Here is a 25275-nt window from a genome sequence, read left to right on the forward strand (position 1 = left end):
TGTGAATCCTTACATAGAGAAACCCTGTCTTACTGTTCATACAGACCTCACTGTTTGCTGTTTCGATAGCTTCAGGATGTGTGTGTGTGTGTGTGTGTGTGTGTGTGTGTTTCTGTGTTGGCTCTATGTGTGTTAGAATAACGGGAGCTTTGTGGAAAGTGTTTTTTCCCCTCTGTGCACTGTGGAATGATTTTATTTGGTGACCATTTGTATGCTTAGGTTTATCACAAAAACATGCTCTGTATAATTCAGTTTTGACTTCCATCATCTTTTATCATCTTAGTTCACTAACTTATGGATGAATCTCATGACAAAATGTTATAATTCACCAAATAAGAAAGCAAGAAAAAATAGGACATGCAATTTTCATTAAAAAATTCTTTGTATGATGTATAATTCAATATTTTTTTGATTTAGTTCTAAACAGCCCTCAGATTACTTCCAGAAACTGTGTGAGTTAAACAGTAATTGGGTTGATGCTAAGGTCATGTGCTTTTAATACTGTCCAAAAAAATCCAACCAAACAAGTCTTGCTGGTTCTGTTTCCTTAATAATAAATGATTGCTAACATGTCTCAACACATTTGGTGTCTGTATATGCATGTGCTTTACTTGCTGTTCTGCCTCCACACAGGCACAGGTTTTATATGATTTCACGGCAGAGCCTGGGAATAATGAGCTGTCGGTCCGAGAGGGTGAGACAATCACAATAACCAATCAGGTGAGTTTTTCACATGCATAATGTTTCATAACGCCTGGTCTGCTCCGAGATGATGCATGTGTATGGATGGATCAAAACTTTCTCTGTAACGCTGATCCATTCCCTTCTATTCCCAGAACGTTGGTGGAGGATGGATCGAGGCAAGGAACTCCCGAGGAGATGTCGGATTGGTACCAGAGGACTATATAGAGGTAAGCAGTGTTCAACCAAGGCTTTTTCATATGTATATACACTACTTTAATGAAGAAATGAATAGATTTATTAAGCGAGGAGGCACTGAATAGATCAAAAGTGACAGGAAAGACATTTATAATGTTACCAAATATTTCTAATTTCAAAGAATCCTAAAAAAAAATGTATCATAGTTTCCGCAAAAATATTAAGCATTAATTAAGCAACTGATTTCAACATTGATAGTAAAAGCAAATCAGCATATTAGGATGATTTCTGAAGGATCATGTGACACTGAAGACTGGAGTAATGATGCTGAATATTCAGCTTTGCCATCTCAGGAATGAATTACGTTTTAAAATTAAATATAAACAGTTTTAAAATTGTAATATTTCGCAATATAAATGTTTTTAATGTATTTTTGATCAAATAAATGCAGCCTTGATCAGCGTACTAGACTTCTTTTAAAAACTTTTTTTCAAATCTTTGAGATGATAGTAGCTATAACAAGATAAGAGAACATTTATTTTACACAATAGATACTAAAATATTTGAAAACAGAATATGTGCATTTCAAAGTTCAGGTTTATGTTTATCAACTAATATTTCAAAATATTAGCCAATTATTAGATGGTCTCCATCATGGACAAATACACTGCCATGTGTTTCAATACCAAAAGGACAGAGGAACTGTTGCTGTTGGAATGTGACCTGTTTGATCAACAGGAAGTGTTTTCTTTTCCTGTGGCCAGCCAGAGTTAAAGTGTGATAGTGTAGTGTTCAATTCAAGGCTTAAAGGGATAGTTCACCCTAAAATGAAAATTTACTCAAGTTGTTCCAAACCTGTATGAATTTCTTTCTTCTGCTGAACACAAAAGAAGATATTTTGAAGAATGTCAGTAACCAAATAGTTGATGGGCTTCATTGACTTCCATAGTATTTTTTCCCCCCTCCATACTATGGAAATCAATGGGGTCCATCAACTGGTTGGTTACCAACATTCTTCAAAATATCTTCTTTTGTGTTCAGCAGAAGAAAGAAATTCATACTGGTTTGGAACAACTTAAGGGTGAGTAAATGATGACAGAAATTTCATTTTTTGGGTGAACTATCCCTTTAAGGCTGAATTAATGTTAGTGCCACCGTATTTTACAAATATGGAAATTTAACATTAACATTTGAAATAATAGTTCTACCAATATCATTTATTGAAAATTAAGCCTCAAAAACATTCATAAATCTGAACGTTCAGTGCAGCAGTATCTTTGTTTTTAAGTGCATCATTCTGTGCTGCTGAACAAAATCACATTATAAAGCCATCCTGAGGCAGTAATGCACATGGAGACCTGGTAAACAGTTTACTCTCTGTATAAATAGGTGGTGGAGTGATTCTGCCTTCTGCTGCACCAGACATGCATTTAGATCTCCCTCCTGACCTGAACTCACAGCTGCACTATCGTACAAACACACGAGCTTCCTTCATTTCTCTTTTCTCAGAGCCAAACAAATGACCACATGTTCACACTTCTACAAATTCACATTCTTTGGCACCCAAAGCTGTTTTTTTATGTTTTTGGATTCTGATGTTTTTTTAAAAAAATGGAAGTAAATCGGTTACAAAAGCTATTTCATGTACTTTTTAAAAATGAAAAGTAGGGAAAATAAAGAAAAATAGGCCTTGACCTAGACCGAACTTTCATATAAAGTCATCCAGGAGCCACTTTTCAGGACTTTTCCTATCAAAATTAGCAGGATATTTTACCATACCCAACAAAAATGTTAATCTCACAATTTTCCTCATGATAGGGACTTACAAAAAGTCAATCAAGGCTTGTTTTTGAAGATCAAGATACATTTAGTATATCCATGGCCTTTTTATGGATATATTTGAGGCCTTAGTAAAAATTCAGCAGCCAATTATGAAAATATTTGTACCCTGAGGAGATTTTAAACAATTTGGGCAATTTGGGAACAAGTTTGTCTACCAATACATATGATACCAGCAATCATAATGCATGAGATATTATATCCTAAACATTGTTTTTCAGATAAAATGTTCGTTGGTGAGGAAATTTCAGGGGGCAGAAAAAAAAAAAAAAAATATAAAATAAAAATAAAATATTTAAATAATCATTAGAATTTAAGATTTTATTACTAATTTTTTATTAAAACTATTATTATAAACTAAAATTATTACTATTATACTATAAAATATTTTTTATACTTATATTTAGTCTCAAATAACAGAAAGCATGACACACTTATTTAATTCTGTCTTATTTGACTCTTCATCTTTTCATGTTCTTCTAGATTAACCAGGCTAAGCCTTTTACCTCTGGAGGAAATGCAGCCCCCCTCGATCTCTCGTTCTTCGACAGTCACGTGCCGACCCCAGCCAGCACCGCACAGGTAAGCCACCATGAGGCTGATGGTAAATTTCCCATGTGAATAGGTCAGTCTGTTGACTAATGCCTCACATAAATCAGTCAGTTTTATTTATTGTGTCTAAAACGCACTGTTCGGTTCGTTCTCTGTGTAGCAACTCCTTCTCAGTGCATTTCTCCTGCTGTTTAACATCCTGAGAGGAAATGAGCAGGAAGGGAGATTCCCGTTCCGAAGCATAAAATGTCTTACTCAGAATGTAAAAATGTGTGTGCAAGCAAACTCTAAGTCTGAGGGTAAAACATCCTGTGTACCTTATTCAGAGGATCAGCGAGAAGCCAAATGTGGAGGATGATGATTTTTAATTAAAATACAGGGTGAAGTGTTTGGACTAGTGATGTACTGTGGGTTTGGCCCTCAGTGCTGAGACAGACGATTTCATTGAGTGGGCTGAAGTCTTTTCATATGCTGCTTTGTTTTTCGGAGGAACCATGATTTGATCAGCAGTATTTTGAGGAGTGGGAAGCTGTTTGACAGCTATCGCTTTCAGTTGCCCAGCATTTGTTTCCAGTGGCCAGTTTTTATAGTTTTTAGTGGTATTAAAGACAACATGAAACAGCTAACATTTAGCTTCCATTTAAAGGGTTAGTTCACCCAAAAATGAAAATAATGTCATTTATTTCTCACCCTCATGTCGTTCTACACCCGTAAGGCCTTCATTCATCTTCGTAACACAAATTAAGTTATTTTTGATGAAATCTGATGGCTCAGTGAGGCCTTTATAGACAGCAATGTCACTGAGCTTCTCAAGATCCAGAAAGGAACTCAAAATATAATTAAAACAGTTCATGTGAGTTCAGTGGTTCAATCTTAAAGGTGCCCTCGAATGAAAAATGTAATTTATCTTGGCATTGTTAAATAACAAGAGTTCAGTACATGGAAATGACATACAGTGAGTCTCAAACTCCATTGTTTCCTCCTTTTTATATAAATCTCATTTGTTTAAAAGACCTCCGAAGAACAGGCGAATCTCAACATAACACCGACTGTTACGTAACAGTCGGGGTGTACGCCCCCCATATTTGCATATGCCAGCCCACGTTTCCAACATTATAAAAGGCATTAGACAAGGGCAGCCAGTAACGTCTGGATGTGCACAACCAAATCATCAGACTAGGTAAGCAAGCAAGAACAATAAGAAAGAAAATGGCAGATGGAGCAATAATAACTGACATGATCCATGATATCATGATATTTTTAGTGATATTTGTAAATTGTCTTTCTAAATGTTTCGTTAGCATGTTGCTAATGTACTGTTAAATGTGGTTAAAGTTACCATCGGTTATTACTGTATTCACGGAGACAAGAGCTGTCGCTATTTTCATTTTTAAACACTTGCAGTCTGTATAATTCATAAACACAACTTCATTCTTTATAAATCTCTCCAACAGAGTAGCATTAGCCGTTAGCCACGGAGCACTATCAAACTCATTCAAAATCAGAAGTAAACAATATAACAGTATACAATACTCACATAATCCGACCCATGCATGCCGCATGCATGACGAACGCTTTGTAAAGATCCATTTTGAGGGTTATATTAGCTGTGTAAACTTTAAGGCACTGTTCAAATCAAGCGCGAGCTCTGTGGGCGTGGACCACGGGATTTAAAGGGGCCGCAGCATAAAATCGGCACGTTTATAATGATGCCCCAAAATAGGCAGTTAAAAAAAAAAAAAAAAAAAAAATCTATTGGGTATTTTGATCTGAAACTTCACAGACACATTCAGGGGACACCTTAGACTTATATTACATCTTTTAAAAACATAATCTAGGGCACCTTTAATATTCGATGAGAATACTTTTTGTGCGCCAAAAAACAAAGTAACAGCTTTCCAAAGATAAATAGTGATGGCCGATTTCAAAACACTGCTTAAAATTTTTTGTTTCAAATCAGTGATTCGGATCGTGTGTCAAAATGCCAAACTGCTGAAATCACGTGACTTTGGCACTCCGAATCACTGATTCGAAACAAAAGATTTTAAATATGTTTTGAGAACCTTTCTGGATCTTAAGAAGTTCAATGACATTGCTGTCTATAGAGGCCTCACTGAGCCATCGGATTTAAACAAAAACATCTTAATTTGTGTTCTGAAGATGAACGAAGGTCTTACGGGTGTAGAACGACATGAGGGTGAGTAGTTAATGACATTACTTTCATTTTTGGGTGAACTAACCCTTTAAGTGACACATTTCAGAACATTCAGCAGGAAATAATATCAAGATTTGATTAGGGTGAAATGAATTAGAACACTTAGAACACCTTGGCAGCGCATTGAGTTCTGCACCCTTGTGAAAAAGAAATACAATTTTTAATGTGATATTATAACAAAGTGCACTTTTTAAAAGTCTACTAAAGTGTGTTAAGAAATATAGTCATGAAAGTGTACTCTAAGTGCACTTAAGTTGCCATTTATTCAGTAATATTTTATTATCTTCAAGTAGTTTTTGTTTTTAAATATAATATTTTAAGTACACTACAAGTGCTCATTCAATACAATTAAGTGCACTTCTTTTTCACAAGGGTCAGGTAAACACTTTTCATGTTTTCATGTTCATTTAAGCATTTAGTTGATTAATATTAACCATCAGCCTCAGAGGCATAGAAAGCTATTATATTTTGATTAAAGATTATGGGAAAAAAAACTTTTTTCCGTATTTAGGATCAATGTTGAGTTCATGTTGTCTCCAAGTTCAAAAGCTTGTCAGTACCTTTAGTGTATAGTCCCTTTTAGTGTATGGTATAATTATGATTCATGATATGATCATGTAAAACCACCCCCTGATGACAAACAATTTCCTATGGTGTTATATCAAAGCCTGAAGCTGATTGACTAGTCAAGAGACAGACTTTAACCTGTTATCTGTAGTCTGCATGTGCTCGATAGATCTCTGATAACAGATGTGAAACCAGCAGCAATGCAAGATATTTATGAGTCATTGTGAAATGTGTGGCACTGTTAACCACAGACTTCCCTGTGATCTGCAGGCATAAATTTTAGCCAGCTTTCTCAAGAGACATTTTTTATTGGTGGGTCATATACACTCTAAAAAATAAAACATTGGTTCAACAAAAAAAAAAACATGTTAACGTTTTCCACTAGAATTTTTAACTTAAGCCAGTTGGGAGAATTACATTAATTCAAAGCAATATTTTGAGTTGATCCAACATGATGTTTTAAGTAAGGCGAAGACATTTTTTTGCCACAATAAAAACACATTTCTAACATGAACTTAATAATTGTCAACATGAATGCAACTATTTAAGATGATCCAACATAATGTTTTAAGTAAGGTGAAGACACTTTTTGGACACAATAAATCGCATTTCTAAGAACTTACCAAGCACCGCTTGTCACCACTAAAAACCCACATTAACAGAAACTCTTCTAAATTAGCATAACAAAACACTAATTACTGCTAAATCTCCCTTACCATTAATCTTGTGCAAAAAACATTATATAACACTTAATTTTAGCATTTACTCTCCCTTTCAAGTGCCATGGGCAAAGCATGATGGGAAATATAAATCCCAGCCCAGTTTCACTTAACTTAAGTTCATCTAAATTAAAAGAAGTGTTCATACAACTCAAAACAATGAAACACATTTACACGTCATCAGATTGTATTTTACATTAACAGAACTTAAAATTAAATACATTTTTGATTAACTGAAAATGTTAAACTATGACAAGTCATGATAGTGTATCGAATCAATAGGCATCATTTGTGTGTCATCCAAGCTCAATAAAATAACAATTACAAGTAAAAAGTCTAACAGCATTTCAGAACTTTATTTTTAATTTCACAACAATATATATATTTAAGTAATGACTAAAGGTCCCCTGAATTAGTTTTTAGAGTGTAGTGATACAGAATGTCATACACACATACACACAGACACACACACAATGCGGTCATATATAGATATTTTTGTTTCTGTGTGCTAAAAAAAAATATATATATATTTAAGCCTAAATTCAACAGTGTAATCTAAATGGGTGGAAATTTAATATGCAATTCAAATACAAAAATCTTTTTTGTATTTGAATTGCATATTAAATTTCCACCCATTTAGATTACACTGTTTTAACATGTAAAATTAAAATTTCCCCAAGCTTTACTCACCCTCAAGCCATCCTTGGTGTATATGACTTTCTTCTTTCTGATGAACACAATCAGAGTTATATTAAGAAATATCCTGATGCATCCACGCTTTATAATGGCAGTGAACAGGAAACAACGAGTATGAAGCTAAAGAAAGAAAGACATCCATCCATCATAAACGTACTCCACACGGCTCCAGGGGGTTAATAAAGGTCTTCTGAAGCAAAGCGATGCATTTGAGTTAGAAAAATATCTATATTTAACAAGTTATAAAGTAAAATATCTAGCTAATATACCTGACAACATTCAATTAGTTAAAATTTAAACAAATTTGAGGATTCATTGATTAATATGAATCTGGTTATTGTGTATTTTAAAATGCATTCAGTTTATTAGTACAGAAAAGTTTACTTATTTTTACCTCTTTCAGTTATGTATGACTGATTTAAATTTAGTAATCCAAATAGATGCCATTCAAATACATGCATCTTAAATTTAGGCCTAAGTATTTTGTAGAGTGCGTTTCATTGGGGAGCAGGGTTATCTGAAAAAGATTACACTACTAACAACAGGCCGTTACGAAAAACACCAATTGAAATAAAGGTGCAGCAGTGTCTGTTGAAAAGTTGTACAGAAAACACAATAAAAACTGGTGTTTTATGAGTCATGTGAGGTCATCTGAGGCATAGACTGCTTGAGTTGTAGTTGAGTTTTGATGATACAAGCATTTGTCTGAAACGTGTCATAAATCAAGTGGATGCTGATGGTGAAGTTGCATGATTGTGAATTAGTCAGCACTCGGCTTTTAAAACTATTTGATGAATAAGCCATATCTAGAAATGTCTCTATTGTAATCCCTTCTGTGCCTTTGCTATTGAGCAAATCAGTGGTTTGATGAGAAAGGTTTGACTTTAGAGTCATGTCAGGGTAACCCTTCCCTTTCAGGCGCTTTATGATGATGTCACGTCTTTCCCCTAAGGTGGAAGTAGCTCAGCCGGAAACCCCAGTCACCCCAGGCGTCTCCTCCACCTCTCCAGATGAGGTACCCAAAATTCATTTGGCATGGACTCAGGGGCCATGCATGCTCGATCATGGAGCCCTCACTAACAAGACCAAAACCTATACACCCTGTTCTTGGGGTCTGAATGCGTTCAGATTGAATCAGACCCCACTGATCACACTACAAATCACACGTCGATCAAACTGATCAGCACTGTTTCGGCTAAATGGTCACGTCACAGTCTTCCAGCTTTTAAAACATAAATGCAATCAATGATTCAGTTATATGTTGGATAGCCGCTTCTGATTTATGTTGCAGAATCTGCTTTTTATGTTACAGAAATATTTGTAATTCTTTTCTATTTATGCCACAGTTTCAGTTTTCATATGTTTGTTGAAGTGAACTAAAAGCTGTTCTGTTATCAAGATTTTAAATGATCTGCTTTTTTTTTAGCCACCTGTACTGACTGCACACTGATAAATTTGTATTCATGAGCTTGAAAAAAAACAGAATGCCACAAGAAAAACTTGCCCTCTACTGAATTAAGTTTCTCAAAAAAGCCAATAAACTGTATTACATTTTCCATTTACTTTAGCGTGCACTTTTAAGCAGCTTACAGATGAGGAGGAAAACAAACATTTCCAAATTCCTAATTCCAGGCACACACATAAACACCTTCTAAAACAGTCTTTCGCAGCATGGTGCGACATTCTTGATGCATGATGTGGTTTTTGCATGAGCAAATAAGTAGAAACCAAACAGAGAGTGTTGGACTTTGATGCATGTCTGTTGTCGACTGTGGTAAAATAACAGAATGATAATTGCAACTATCTTTTGGCATGCATTTGCCAGAAATCAGTTGTTGTGCTCGGAGCAGCTTGTCGTGCTTAGAGTTCCTGAAATGTGTTATTGATTATGACGGATGATAACATGAATGAAGTCTGGATGATGTGGGTATGTGTGGGCGGCCAGATGACGATGATTCGGAAACACAGAGCTTATGTTTTCTATCTCTGTGGCTCTGGGCTTTTGTGTCATCAAGGCCAGCCAGAGGTCCATTTAGTGTCAATTGTTCAGTGTTGACAAGCCGAAGCATCCATCAGGAAGGTAAACATCACTTTCTATTCAACATGTCCATCTATATACGTATATTCCCATTTCCTGGGCTTTCTTTAGAAGTCCTTGAATCGACCGACATCTGAAAATAGCTACCCAAATAGTGTTTTTCAGGCTAGTAATAATAACAACCAAAGGTTATTGGAGCACTTGTCATTGGATGTGAGTGGGCTTTTTTTATTTTCTTCTTTTTAAAGTTTCACAGATAAAAAAGAACTTTTCATTGATAGGCAGGAATGGCCAAAAATGCATGCCTAACATGAAGGCGAATGATACATGTGGCTTGTGTTATGAAAGCTTGTGATCATGTGCATTTATAATACATACAATCTACAGGACAAAACAAAACATGGGGCTGACCTCAACCAGCTGAACATGAATTGAATCAATAGGGAATCACAAAGCTGTTTTTCCTTATGTTCAAGGCAGACTTATGCTATGCTGTGAGTTTTGTTCTGAGACCATTAGTGAAAATGCTCCTATTTAAAGGGTACCTATTCTGCAAAATTCACTTTTATAAGGTATTTGATGTGTGAGAACAACCAGCCTATAATGGTAAAAATCCACTCATTTATCTTTTTTATAATTCCCATAAATCAAAAGCTCTCTTCAAACGAGCTGATTCAGAGCTCTATTAGCATAGACACAGCTCTGAGTGCCATTTCTGAATCCTCACTGTAGCAGCTGGAGTTATACAATGTTTGTGCCAAAGAGGCATTACTAGTGTTGTTTTGGGATGTACCAATGAACATAAGAGTCTCCATAGACTCCCACCATCTGAGTCACTGAGGACATCATAGTTAAATTTAATTTAGAAGGAAATGTCCTGAAGAAAAGTCTTTTACGTTTTGCTTTTCAAAGCTGGATTTTCACGAAGGATGATTCTGAAACATATAAGGCTGAGCGCCGCCACTGACACTTTCTGACATTTTCAGTGTGTGAGATTTGTCCTGTTTTGTTGTTGCTGGTATGCCGGAGCAGGAGCTTTTGAAGCTCTGCCCTCTTCTTGAAAGGGGGCCGGGAGCACCAGCTCATTTGCATTTAAAGGGAAACACACAAAAACGGCTCACCCCCTAAAGTGGCAATTTTAACATGATATAAAAAATAATCTGTGGGGTATTTTGAGCTAAAACTCACACTCTGGGGACATCAGAGACTTGTTTTGTAAAAAGGAGCATAATAGGTCCCCTTTAATTTTTTTTTTTTTTTTTTAACCAATTGTGATAATTGAGGAATTGTAAATTTGTTCTTTTTCCTTCTTTTAGACAAGTAATGGAAATGATCCATGGGCAGCGTTTGACAATAATGCCTCTGGGGGGTTTTCTAATAACTGGCCGGCTCAACCAGAGGGCACAGAGACGGGGAAAACCAGCAGCAATGCATGGCATTCTGGAGGACAGGGGCACCCGCAGGCCTACCAGGGTCCAGGTAACAACTCAAATAGACCCATGTTTGATTGTTCAGTCTAAACCATTGGTTCTCAAACGACTCAAATGACTCCAAGGTGTCCCATTGTCCACAACAAAATTTGAAAGTCCCCCAAGCCCTAGTTTTGTTTTCAGATGAATTTTAATCTGTGGGAGCTATAAAAATAAATATAGTAATAAAAAGTAGCTAAATAATAATAAAAATAGTAATAAAAAGTAATAAAAATGTTCTTTTAGCAGTTGTGGCCTAATTGTTAGAGAGTCAACCTTGTAACCCAAAGGTCGCTGGTTCGATTCCCAGTACCAGCAGGAAATGTTAGGTGGGTGTAGTGAATGAACAGTGGGAGTGAATTTTATAGCTTTATAGCTAAAATGTTTATTAATTTTCCATGTCTAAAATCCTAGCTTTAAAATGAGGGCACCTCATATTAAAATATCCAATTTTTTTCAAAAGAAACAAACAGTTGTTGAGGGAGTAAATTCAAATGAGAAATATTTAGATTTTTAGTTGCTTTAGCTTTTTAATTTGTGTTTTTCTTATTTTAAATCAAGTCATCCTTGGAAGTTTGCTGAGGCCCCTTAGTGGGCCCTGGGCATCTGGTTGAGAACCACTGGTCTAAGCAAATGAATCTAGAACATAAACCGAATATGATTCTTTTCTTATTGTATTTTGGGGATTTTGGAGACCGTACAGACAGGAGGACATAAAATTAAGGAGAGAATTGAACCTGTGTGTCCAGCAAGAGTGCCAGTACTCAACATGCCTGGACTTTGAGCACTAACTGTTAGGCCACAGCTCCAACCTGAATATGACAAAATAGGGAAAATAAATCCAAAGTATCCAAAGGAATATGATATGATCACTCATATCTGTTCAGCTGGACTGCGATGTTCAGGGATCACATAGCTATGATCTATCCAAGAGTTCACTCTTGTGAAGAATAAATCTTGCAAGCACCGCAATGATGTCTGAATCGTGAGCAAATCATTTCTTTGAGTGGGTTCATGACAATAATTCCGTTGAACTCTGTCTTAATGACTCATTATCAAACCAGTCTGAATTAAAATGATTTTGAAAAGTTCTTAATCAGTAATTGCAAACAACAGAAAAGGTCTTGGAAAATGCATTGGTCAAAATGAATGGGAACTATGAATGTTATATATTGTAAGTAATAATTTACAATTATTTCATTGTGTCTTTTTATGCCTAAATGGAAAACTGAACACTACAGCCACAAGGCATAAAAACTTATCATAATGTTTATTCCTCCCTGGGAGCTGTTACATTCCTCTTAAAGGGTTTCAGTCCAGCATATTTAGAAAGTAGGAAGGCTCTGGAGTTTGTGAGTAGCCAAAGAGCTGTGTTACATGGATGTTCTTGGCAGATTCTTTATTACCAAAACAGCTTACAAGAGAGTAAGAATGCATTAATGGAACACTAACATGCTGTGCAGTATTTACTGTATATTTCCTAATGTTTGTATAAGTTGCACAGTATGCACTAATGAACAAAGTTTTGTATAAAATTTTCTTAACTCTTGGCAGTTCAGTCATATAAAGAGGCACAAAAGATGTTAAAAATTACAGATGATATTGCTTTAGGTTCATGCGACACCATAAATGGAAAGCCAAGTTGCTTTGTGGAATATGTAGCATTCAGTATGCATTGTTTTTTTTTGAAAGTATATAAATTGTTTTACAACTAGTTGTGGAAAATGTGGGTGTGGTTAAGTGATCTAATCTGTGTCTTTGAGTCATGTGTTAATGTTAGTCTAAACTTTGCCAACAGTGATGTCATCTCTGGAAGATCATTTGTTTAATTTTGAAGCAGTAAGGAGCTGAAATTCACATTTTCCCTGTTCTGTAAAATACAGCTTCAAGATAAACAGAGACTTGTTTTGGAGATGTTTTCCACTGAAAACTGATTTATTGTTATTGAGCAAGATTATTCTTTCACTGAATTACTCACAAGGTTCTAGGAATTAAATATGGTTTGATTTTTACCCTCAGTGCTTGCACAATCAGTTTAATAGTTTTAAATGGAGCTTAATAGATTTATTTTATAATAACAAATCATCTTTTCCTTCTTTTCTGAAGACATTTACCCCTACCCATGTCTTATTGAGCTCTCAGGTAAATCATGAAATTCGTGTAAGGACTGTGTTGTTTTAATAACAAGCTGCATGAGCTGAACAGTGTGCGTGTATGAGAATGTTTTTTTTATTTATTTTTTATTAAGGGTTTTTCTTGCTGTGAATTTTGCTGTGTATTCTTCAACTATAGTCCCCAGTGGGGCTAATTAATACGGAAGAGGATTAGGGCCAAGCAATAATAAAAAAATAAAACCATCTCGAGATTAAAGCTGTTAAATTTCGAGAAAAAACTCTTTAAATTTTGAGAAAAAAGTCAAGATATAATGTTGAGAATAAACTCGTTAAATTAAGAGAAAAAACTCATTAAATTTCGAGAAAAAGTCGAGATAAAATGTTGAGAATAAAGTCTTTAAATTATGAGAAAAAAATCGTTAAATTACGAGAACAAATTCGTTAAATTACGAATTTGTTCTCATAATTTTAACGACTTTTTTTCTCGTAATTTAATGACTTTATTCTCATAATTTAATGAGTTTATTCTCAACATTTTATCTCAATTTTTTTCTCGAAATTTAACGACTTTTTTCTCGTAATTTAACGAGTTTATTCTCAACATTTTATCTCGACTTTTTTCTTGAAATTTAACAAGTTTTTTTCTCTAAATTTAACTTTAATCTCGAGATGGTTTTCTTTTTTTTTATTATTGCTTGGCCCTAATCCTCTTCCATAAACTAACATATTGAAACTTCTTCTTTTCTTTTTTGCTTTCTGTTAAATGGTCACATTAATACTGACGTGGAAACTTTTTAGCATTCCTTCATGTGTTTTTACTACCTTTCAAATTAATTTGGTGTATAGATTTTGTTTTACTGTTCTGAGAAACCTAGACTTTCTATCTTATAATGATGAATATCCATCATATATAAAGTTTCTGATGTTTTTATTGTGTAAAAATGTTTAAATTAGTTTTTGCATAAATGTAGACCAATAAAGCTTTGTCAAAGGTTAGTTAGCATGTCTGATTTGTCCTTGTCCTGTCTCTAACTAACACCATATTCTCAGTGATTTTTTAGTTTGAAGTGTGTATAATGATTGTTTATAGGTGCAGAAGACGATGAATGGGACGAGGAGTGGGATGACGTGAAGTCATCGGGTGGCTATGCTGAATCTGAGGTTGGAGAAGGTGGCGCTATTAACAGAGGCGGAGCTCATGGTTCATCCATGAAAATTGCACTTAATAAGTAAGTCGGATTGCACAACACAGATTGGACACACATCCAAGAGTCACATAATGATACACATAATAAAGCAAACAAGATGCACACAAAACTGCTAAAATTAAAACTTTTTACACCATATTTATTTATTTAAAGTTTACTTAAAATATTGAAAACAGAAAATGCACATTGTCCAGTTATCACTTTATCAGTGGCCTAATGAAAATTGTCATTTATTACTCACCCTCATGTTGTTCTACACCCGTAAGACCTTCATCTTCAGAACACAAATTAAGATATTTTTGATGAAATCCGATGGCCTCCATTGCCAGCAAGACAGTTAACACTTTCAGATGCCCAGAAAGCTACTAAAGACATATTTAAAAGTTGTGTTCATGTGAGTACAGTGGTTCAACCTTAATATTATAAAGTGCCGAATACTTTTTTTGCACCAAAAAAAAAACAAAAAACGACTTTTAAACAATATCTAGTGATGGCCGATTTCAAAACAAAACACTGCTTCGAAACTTTACGAATCTTTTGTTTCAAATCAGTGGTTCGGATCTAGGAACTAACTGCAATACTTAGCTGAAAGTAAAGCGTTTTGTTACTTTTGTACTTTTTGTCTGTTCCCACACACACAAGTGCAAGTCTAAGTGACTACGTTATGAAGAGATTTTTAATTAAATTTTAAATTTACTTTACCTGTTATACATCAAAAAGTAATCTGATTACATAATGCATGTGTACCCCTGACACTTGTCACTACTATTTTATTTAAAAATCGTTCTGTATAAGATGTTTTCCAATTGATGTGCTTTTTCACAGTTTTCTTGATTCCAATATCAGGTTGTGGTTTATTAATGTTTTTTTTTTTTTTTTTAATAATCATTTCATGCTTTGTCCTTTTGTAAGCCCCATCCTCTCTTTGCAGATTCCCTGGTTTCTCTAAATCAGGTCCTGAGTTGTACCTGCTCTCTAAACAGGCCGCCAAAGGAACCAAGTTGCCTGTTTATGTAAGTCACTCATTTACTGTATTGTTTCTTTGATTGATGATGCTTTGTAACTGTAATATCACGTTTTTACTGTTGTAATAGTGTACTGAAATGGTATTCATGGCTTCATCAAGGGTTGTATTTACTGTATCATATTCAAGTATTTATCTGACATGAATATGTAAATATATACACTGTATTTCAGATGGGAGAAGTTGGGCCAGTGTGGGCGTATCCAGACTATCAGCTGGACTGTGTTGTCGCTGACCCTAAAAAGGGCACCAAAATGTACGGCCTCAAGAGTTACATTGAGTACCAAGTCACGCCTACCGTAAGTACAGAAACAGTCATGTTTAAATTAAATAGCTTCATTCCAGCTGATGTTGTTTAATGCTGTCCTTTTGCAGACAACAAACAAGCCTGTCAATCACAGATACAAGCACTTCGATTGGTTATATGAAAGGCTTTTGGATAAATTTGGGTCGGCGATTCCAATCCCCTCCCTGCCTGATAAACAGGTGACAGGTAAGCACTTTTTTTTTTACATATTGCTCCCTGTAAAGAAGTTTGAAATTAAAATGAGGTTGATTAATGCCCCCCTTTTTAGGTCGATTTGAGGAGGAGTTTATAAAAATGCGTATGGAGAGGCTTCAGGCTTGGATGACGCGAATGTGCCGGCATCCGGTCGTCTCCTGCAGTGAAGTCTTCCAGCTGTTTCTCACCTACAAAGATGAGAAGGTAAGAGTGTTTTTAGTATTAAAAAATGTATAGCTATTGACTAATCAATCTTTCCATCTTTCATCTAAATTTGTTGCTTATTAGGTTTTGAGACAAAGCCGTTGTTGTTACAGTATTTTATTACACATCTTTATTTACAGGACTGGAAAACGGGAAAGAGAAAAGCAGAAAAAGACGAGACTGTCGGCGTCATGATTTTCTCCACTATAGAGCCTGAGGCACTGCCAGACCTTGATCTGATTGAAGTGTAAGTCCTACAGCCCACTTTAGGACTTTAGCTGGTCCAAGATGGTTATTAGCTTGATCTTTTGTAAGTTTGACCAAGTCAAGCTGATGTGATCAGCCAGAAGCTGATTTTTTTGCTTGTCCAAGATTGTCTGCCAGCTAATAATGAGCAACCTCTTGATGGTGATGTTCATCAGTGTTGTCTTGTTGCCTTTAGAGAGCAGAAGTGTGAGCAGTTCAGCCGTTTCACCAGGGCGATGGACGACGGTGTGAAAGACTTGCTGACAATAGGAAATGAACACTGGAAACGCTGCACAGGCCGTGAGTATCACTTGTTATGACACTTAAAGTTGCACTCTCTATATGAAAGATTGAAACTGAAGACTGGAGTAATGATGCCTAAAATTCAGGTTTGATCACAGGAATACATTACATTTTAAAATAACAGTATCACAAAATCTTACAGCGCCTCTCCACATTTCCTTTAACTGGCACTTTGATGAAAAAGAGCCAAATTTGCTTGTTTCTGAGATTTTGTACTTTGTTCATGCCTCATATTTCACTGTCCAACTTTGAAAAACTATATTCTGATGGGAGTGTATTGTGATTTATAAAAATCTCTACAAATGAAATATCATACTTCAACTTTCAAGAGTCTCAGGCTGATTAGTCTTATTTCCTGTTCTGCTTGTTTTTCTCAGCACTTCCAAAGGAATATCAACGCATTGGCAAAGCTTTCCAAAACCTGTCCTCGGTGTTCACCAGCAGTGGATATGAAGGTATCAGAAACTATTCGGTTCCTCTTACTAAAGAAAGTCAATGACGTAAAAAATATTCTCTGTTTCTAGTTCTGAGAAACTTTATTGAACACCTTCTTGTTCCTTGTTAATGCTACTTTTTTCTGTACCAAGCGACTTTGTACAAATAGTATATTATTTGCAGGTATCGCCACCCTGAAAGATTAGACGAGGGCACTATGTTGATAAAGCAAGATCGTGACCTTCCTCAGTCTCCTCGCTTGAGCTTGAACCAGCAGTCTAGATGTTCAACTTTTAATCTGTTTTCATTGTCTTGAATGTGTGTGAATTCTGTTTGACCCACAGGAGAGGCTGCGCTCACAGACGCGCTGACGGCAGCAGGAAAGACCTATGAGGAGATCGCTCAGATGGTGGCGGAGCAGGTATTGAAAACCCTGATATAAGAGAGAACTGAGACGTTCTACAGTGTTTCCAAGAAGTTGTTTGTCTTAAAACCTCTTACGTGATAGGGGAAACGTAGGTGTTTGCGTATCAAAACATTCTTGGCCACCAAGAAATTACACTACCGTTCCAAAAGTTTGGGGTCAGTAATTTTTTTTTTTTTAATGTTTTCGAAAGAAGTCTCACCAAGACTACATTCATTTTTTTTTTAAAAAATACAGTAATATTGATAAATATTATTACAATTTAAAATAAATGTTTTCTATTTCAATGTATTTTAAAATGTAAAGCATTCCTGTGATGTACAGCTGAACTTTCAGCATCATTACTCCAGTCCTCAGTGTCACATGATCCTTCAGAAATCGTCCTAATATGAAAACATTTGCAATGCTTAATGTTTTTGAAGAAACCTAATACATTTTTAGGATTCTTTGGGATTCTCCAGCATTTATTTGAAATAGAAATCTTGTAATATAAATGTCTTTACCGTCACATTTAATGCATCCTTGTTAAATAAAAGTACTAATTTTTCATATTTAAAAAAAAATCTTACTGACCCCAAACTTTTGAACAGTAGTATATTTAAGGTCATTTCAAAATAAACCCAGAAAGGATGATCAGGACTCTGAAAGCTGCCATATAGGTGGAGAAAGCCATAGTTGTGTGATTGTTCAGCCTCTGACTCATTTAGCCCTGTGTTATTCATCTTCATTGTTATCAATGAATGAAACATGCAATGAATGAAAACGTGGTTGTTGTTTTGGCCTCCAAACTGTGATTGTTGGAAGGACTTCACTTGTCTGATAAGTGGTCTTGTGGCGCCAGTGTAGCATTGAATATTTTTAGAGCTCCATTAACCCCCCTAGTAGGGAGGAAAAAAAACCTAAAATGTATTTAAAGGTGCCATCGAACGTTTTTTACAAGATGTAATATAAGTCTAAGGTGTCCCCTGAATGTGTCTGAAGTTTCAGCTCAAAATACCCCATAGATTTTTTTAAATTAATTTTTTTAGCTGCCTATTTTGGGGCATCATTAACTATTCACCGATTCAGGGCTGCTGGCCCTTTAAATCTCACGCTCCCTGCCCATCGAGCTCGCGACTCTATAATACAGTGCATTTACAAAGTTCACACAGCTAATATAACCCTCAAATGGATCTTTACAAGATGTTCGTCATGCATGCTGCATGCATGCTTCGGGTCATGTGAGTATAGTATTTATTTGGGTGTTTATATTTGATTCTGAACGAGTTTGATAGTACTACGTGGCTAAAGCTAACATTACACACTGTTTGAGAGATTTATAAAGAATGAAGTTGTTTAGGAATTATACAGACTACAAGTGTTTAAAAATGAAAATAGCGACGGCTCTTGTCTCCGTGAATACAGTAATAAACGATGGTAACTTTAACCAACAGTAGCCTACATTAGCAACATGCTAACGAAACATTTAGAAAGACAATTTACAAATATCACTAAAAATATCATGTTATTATGGATCATGTCAGTTATTATTGCTCCATCTGCCATTTTTCGCTGTTGTTCTTGCTTGCTTACCTAGTCTGATGATTCAGCTGTGCACAGATCCAGACGTTAATACTGGCTGCCCTTGTCTAATGCCTTTCATGATGTTGGGAACATGGGCTGGCATATGCAAATATTGGGGGCGTACACCCCGACTGTTACGTAACAGTCGGTATTATGTTGAGATTCGCCTGTTCTTCTGAGGTCTTTTAAACAAATGAGATTTATACAAGAAGGAGGAAACAATGGAGTTTGAAACTCAGTGTATGTCTTTTCCATGTACTGAACTCTTGTTATTTAACTATGCCGAGGTAAATTCAATTTTTAATATTAGGGCACCTTTAAAATACATTTATTTTGTGCTAAATATACTACATATACATTTACATATGTATGTGCTAAATAAAAATACCCTGAAATTGTACTTTTTGGTATACAAAACTGGTATACTTAAAGCCTGTTAAACTGGAACAACTTATTTTGTACTCTAATTGTGCAGAAGTCCAACTAAAGATATACATACTTAAGTATGTTTGATTGTGCCAAAGTTGAACTATTGCAAGAACATTTAAAGACTGATATTATACAAAAGTCATACAGTTGTTATTAATAGTGACATTTAAACACTTTTTACACCTGTATTTAATGCTGACTTCTTAAGATTGGATCACACAGGATGAATATTGAAGTTACAAACCAGTGCTTTGTTTATGTGAAATTTTAAATAATTGTTTAATTTAAATTTAAATTTTAGTGTTAAAATAATTATGAACAAATTATGGACTGGAACTGAATTGCCTTTTGTTTAATGATTATTTAAGTCTAGTTGTAAGGGAATTCATTCTTTTAGTTACCTATTGTCTCCACAGTTAATTGTTGTTCAGTTGAATTCAAATTCCTGTCTGTAAGAGCACATCCATGTGTGCGCATACATGTGTTCGAGTGACGTGAACGCTTCGTGAGCGGTTGAACAAAGTGACCCTGGGTGTGTTTGGGCTCTGTCTGGTTCAATCATTCAGTTTTGTCTGTCTTTCTCTCTCTCTCTCTAGCCTAGGAAAGACCTTCACTTCCTCATGGAAACCAACAATGAGTACAAAGGTCTGCTGGGATGCTTTCCTGACACTATTGGAGTTCACAAGGTAAATGAAAGAACTATTACTTTCACCTTGTCTGCCTGGAGATTAGCAGTTCTTAAAGACACACACTCTGCTTTAAAACCTAGTGAGCATCCTAACTATCATATAATGGCGTAAGTGACCTTTTAGGCAGCTCACTAAGTGTTTGAACAGAGCCGCCGAACCTATAATAAGAGGACGGGAGCATAGAATATTGGAGAATTCACTTCGCTTACTGGATTTTGAGGCCTCTTTCTCTTGCACAGGCTGCCATAGAGAAGGTAAAGGAAGGCGATAAACTAGTGGCCGCCGGTAAAATCAGCTCCTCAGATAAGACCACCATGTCTAAACGTGCCAGCACCATGTCATACGCTCTGCAAGGTATTGTGACCTACTTGCACTGACTCCAAGAAGCATTAACCACTTTTAAAAGACCTTTATTTAGTAACAGAGGTGTAGTTTAGCACATAGCTAGTTTGATGTGAATGGTTTAAACATGTTGGAGAGTCATAATTCCACTAATTAGCACATTAGAATGCAGGAACAACAACTATAATTTTCAACAGGCTCAATAAATATAATTACAGGGTTCCCACGGGCCTGGAAAACCTGGAAATAATAGGGAATTTCTGATTTTCACACCAGGATTTCTTGATTCATTATACATTTTTCTATTTATGCACAGTTTAAATGTATGGGTTTTCTCATTATTTTACTAGATTATATTGTTTTATTGTATAAAAAATGGGTGAAAATGGGTGGATGGATTATTATACTGTATTTGTATTTTAATGTACATATTTATTAGATATCTTATGTACAGTAAAATGCAGTACAAATTATTATATTTTAATAAATCCTGTAACTCTCTTCTGCTCACCAAGGCTGCATTTATTTGATCAAAAATACAGTAAAAACAGAAACATTGTGAAATATTATTACAGTGTAAAATAACTGTTTTCTATTTGAATATATTGTAAAATGTAATAGTTTTGTTATTCTGGTCTCAAAAGATAATTATATTTCACTTCAGTCTTCAGTGTCAGATGATCCTTCAGAAATCATTCTAATACGCTGATTTGCTGCTTAAGAAACATTTCTTATTATGATGTACGGAAGAGGATTAGGGCAAAGCAATAATAAAAAAATAAAACCATCTCGAGATTAAAGTTGTTAAATTTCGAGAAAAAAGTCGAGATAAAATGTTGAGAATAAACTCGTTAAATTACAAGAAAAAACTCGTTAAATTTCAAGAAAAAAAGTCAAGATAAAATGTTGAGAATAAAGTCATTAAATTACGAGAAAAAAATCGTTAAATTTCAAGAAAAAAGTCGAGATAAAATGTTGAGAATAAAGTCATTAAATTACGAGAAAAAAGTTGTTAAATTACGAGAACAAATTCGTTAAATTATGAGAAAAAACTCGTTAAATTTCAAGAAAAAAGTCAAGATAAAATGTTGAGAATCAAGTCATTAAATTACGAGGAAAAAGTCGTTAAATTACGAGAACAAATTTGTTAAATTATGAAAAAAATGTCGTTAAATTTCGAGAAAAAAGTCGAGATAAAATGTTGAGAATAAACTTGTTAAATTACGAGAGAAAACTTGTTAAATTTCAAGAAAAAAGTCGAGATAAAATGTTGAGAATAAACTCGTTAAATTACAAGAAAAAACTCGTTAAATTTCAAGAAAAAAGTCAAGATAAAATGTTGAGAATAAAGTCATTAAATTACGAGAAAAAAATCGTTAAATTTCAAGAAAAAAGCCGAGATAAAATGTTGAGAATAAAGTCATTAAATTACGAGAAAAAAGTTGTTAAATTACGAGAACAAATTCGTTAAATTATGAGAAAAAACTCGTTAAATTTCAAGAAAAAAGTCAAGATAAAATGTTGAGAATCAAGTCATTAAATTACGAGGAAAAAGTCGTTAAATTACGAGAACAAATTTGTTAAATTATGAAAAAAATGTCGTTAAATTTCGAGAAAAAATTTGAGATAAAATGTTGAGAATAAACTTGTTAAATTACGAGAAAAAACTTGTTAAATTTCAAGAAAAAAGTCGAGATAAAATGTTGAGAATAAACTCGTTAAATTACAAGAAAAAACTCGTTAAATTTCAAGAAAAAAGTCCAGATAAAATGTTGAGAATAAAGTAATTAAATTACGAGAACAAATTCGTTAAATTATGAGAAAAAAGTCGAGATAAAATTTTGAGAATAAAGTAATTAAATTACGAGAAAAAAGTAATTAAATTACGAGAACAAATTCGTTAAATTATGAGAAAAATGTCGTTACATTCGAGAAAAAAGTCGAGATAAAATGTTGAGAATAAAGTCATTAAATTATGAGAATAAAGTCATTAAATTACTAGAAAAAAGTTAAATTATGAGAACAAATTCATAATTTAATGAATTTTTTCTCGTAATTTAATAACTTTATTCTCAACATTTTATCTCGAATTTTTTTTCTCGAAATTTAACTACATTTTTCTCATAATTTAACGAATTTGTTCTCGTAATTTAACGAGTTTATTCTCAACATTTTATCTCGACTTTTTTCTCAATTTAACGACTTTTTTCTCGAAATTTAACGAATTTGTTCTCGTAATTTAATGACTTTTTTCTCATAAGTTTATTCTCAACATTATATCTCGACTTTTTTCTTGAAATTTAACACGTTTTTTCTCGTAATTTAATGAGTTTATTCTCAACATTTTATCTCGACTTTTTTCTCGAAATTTAACAACTTTAATCTCGAGATGGTTTTATTTTTTTATTATTGCTTGGCCCTAATCCTCTTCCGTAATTATCAATGTTGAAAACAGTTTAATAATTTTTAGGGAATCATAATAAATTTTTTTTAGGATTCTTTGTATTAGAGTATTTTATATGTTTTGCTGTCACACTTGATACCTTTAGCAAGGATGCATTAAATTGAAGTTAATTTCTTTCCAAAAAAAATAAAAATAAATAAATCCTGACTAAAAACTTTCGAAGAGTAGTGTATATTATTATTTCTCTCTTCACTACTTCTCTGTTATTAGCTCTATTGTAATTAGGGGTTTGTGTGAATCTCTGGAGATACTTTATAGTATTATTCTATAAATAATAATTTATTTGAAAAGAAAGAAAATCCTGTAAATTCATTGGACAGAAAGAGTGTGAACCCTGTAATGCACTGACCCAACACAACACATCTATCATCCGGTGTTTGTATGCGTCTGTTGTGACTGTGATCAAGTCTTTACAAACAGAGCTGGAAACTTTTTAATGAATGAATTTGACACATCTGTCCTCTGTGCAGCGGAGATGAACCACTTCCATAGCAACCGTATCTATGACTACAACAGGGTGATGCAGCAGTACCTGGAGGAGCAAGTCAAATTCTATGAGATGGTAAAGTATCTAAACGATAGTAAAAGTTAAAGAACATCCATTATGTTTGGAAATGTTAAAGCCATTAAAATGGTGTTTGCTTTTCACAGATTGCAGAGAAACTACGACACGCTCACAGTCGGTTCACTACAATGTAACGGTGGAGCGACCACCCGGAAGCTGCCTTGTTCTCTCTTCGTTTTCTCTGTTCCTCTTACATGATTATTCTCGCTCTATTTTTTCTATTCCTGTTATTTGTGTCATGATATCAGTGCCATAAATATATCCTTTCGATCTCAGGCCAAAGATAGCGTCTCAGAAAGCACGCTCCTGCGCGAGAACTGGCCAAGCTCAAGTGTTTTTAAAAGCAGCTACAGATTGTCTGAAGAATCATATTATACAGGGCTTTAATTATTATAATTGTCTAGTTGTTGATTCGGATGTTCCTCATTCTGTTATATGACCCTCATAGTTTTGATATAAGATAAATATGAACATGCATTGAGAGAGACATGACGTAATGTACTACTTTTCTACAAGTGATCTGAACATATACATATACAAGCCTAGTTTCATTGTGCCTTTTTTGTATAGGTCCTGCAAAAAAAAAAACATGCTTTTTATCCACTGCACTTTACTATGGCCTTTGAGATGCATCATCCTGTTTGTATTTGGTGACAGCCAAAAACAACCTAATAGTTTTCATTAGAAGGTTCTGGAGGTGATTTCAGGAGGGCTGGTCCTTTTTCCCCATAAGAGACATTGACATTTAGTTATTTTCTCTCTCCCCAAAGCCAAATTACAAACAGAGATTGTGCTCAGTTTGATGCTTCCACCTCAGTGCAATTATCACCAATTTCTTATCCTGTAAAAATGAAATTATACTCCGTCAGGTGCATGTTTTCCAGTTGTTCATATATTTTATATGTATAGCAGTGTTTGCAAGTCTCTTGCACACAGAATGACAAAACAATTGAGATTATGATTTAATAAATACTGATTTGTATGCCATGCAATGCATTTTTTTCTGTATAAGTGTGTCTTTCTAAAAATGAATGCAGTGTAACAGAAAACCCTGAAAGAGAGTCTGAAACCACACCCTATACCCTTAAATGGGGCACTATTTGAAGGGACTGCCATTTGTGGTGTCTGAATGTTATCGAGTGCACTCATTCAATCCCATAATGCACCGCAATAACTAGTGTACAAGTGATGTACACTCAACCGTAAACAACAAATTTATGTCTATGCACTCAACTGCTATAGAATACCTATAATGCACTGTGAGGGTCGTGCCAAATGAATTCCATAAAGAATATCATACATGTATAAATTCCTTTTTAATTATTCAATTGTTTGATTAAAGGATTAGTCCACTTTTAAATACACTTTTCCTGATAAATTTACTCACCCCCATGTCATCCAAGATGTTCATGTCTTTCTTTCGTCAGTCGAAAAGAAATGAAGGTTTTTGAGGAAAACATTCCAGGATTATTCTCCTTACAGTGGATTTCAATGGCTACCAACAGATTGAAGGTCAAAATTACAGTTTCAGTGCAGCTTCAGGGGCTTTAAACGGTACCAGATGAGTAATAAGGGTCTTATCTAGCGAATCGATCGGTCATTTTAAAAAAAAATACAACCGTTTATGCTTTATAAACAAAATATCGCCTTGAACTTACTTTCCACTTCCGCATTACTTCCGCATAACGCGGCGCCAGTTTCGTTTTTTTCCGTAACTTGGGGAAGGGGAATAGGGAAGGCGTAGGACATTCAGCGTAAGCGTTTGAAGAATGCGGAAGCGGAAAGTACG

The 25275-nt window shown here is 34.7% G+C and overlaps 1 protein-coding gene across 4 annotated transcripts in view; it reads left to right on the forward strand.

Moving 5' to 3' along the window:
* Nucleotides 1-24473, forward strand: part of snx9b (sorting nexin 9b) — a 26665-nt gene extending 2192 nt beyond the window's left edge. The window contains exons 2-20 of one of the 4 annotated variants that reach the window (XM_048207574.1): nt 634-720; nt 837-911; nt 3202-3300; nt 8420-8482; nt 10822-10984; nt 13081-13116; nt 14179-14317; nt 15228-15309; nt 15494-15619; nt 15696-15813; nt 15896-16026; nt 16167-16273; nt 16469-16572; nt 16953-17030; nt 17355-17431; nt 20023-20112; nt 20355-20469; nt 23392-23483; nt 23573-24473. In XM_048207574.1, the coding sequence (XP_048063531.1) occupies nt 634-720; nt 837-911; nt 3202-3300; nt 8420-8482; nt 10822-10984; nt 13081-13116; nt 14179-14317; nt 15228-15309; nt 15494-15619; nt 15696-15813; nt 15896-16026; nt 16167-16273; nt 16469-16572; nt 16953-17030; nt 17355-17431; nt 20023-20112; nt 20355-20469; nt 23392-23483; nt 23573-23620 (1830 nt within the window). In that variant the 3' untranslated portion in view covers nt 23621-24473. The remainder of the gene's footprint in view (nt 1-633; nt 721-836; nt 912-3201; nt 3301-8419; nt 8483-10821; nt 10985-13080; nt 13117-14178; nt 14318-15227; nt 15310-15493; nt 15620-15695; nt 15814-15895; nt 16027-16166; nt 16274-16468; nt 16573-16952; nt 17031-17354; nt 17432-20022; nt 20113-20354; nt 20470-23391; nt 23484-23572) is intronic. The other 3 variants (XM_048207575.1, XM_048207576.1, XM_048207577.1) reach the window with 3 other exon arrangements.
* The last annotated feature ends 802 nt before the right edge of the window (nt 24474-25275 follow it).

This window comes from Megalobrama amblycephala, linkage group LG11 (assembly GCF_018812025.1).
Source record: "Megalobrama amblycephala isolate DHTTF-2021 linkage group LG11, ASM1881202v1, whole genome shotgun sequence".
NCBI lineage: Eukaryota > Metazoa > Chordata > Actinopteri > Cypriniformes > Xenocyprididae > Megalobrama > Megalobrama amblycephala.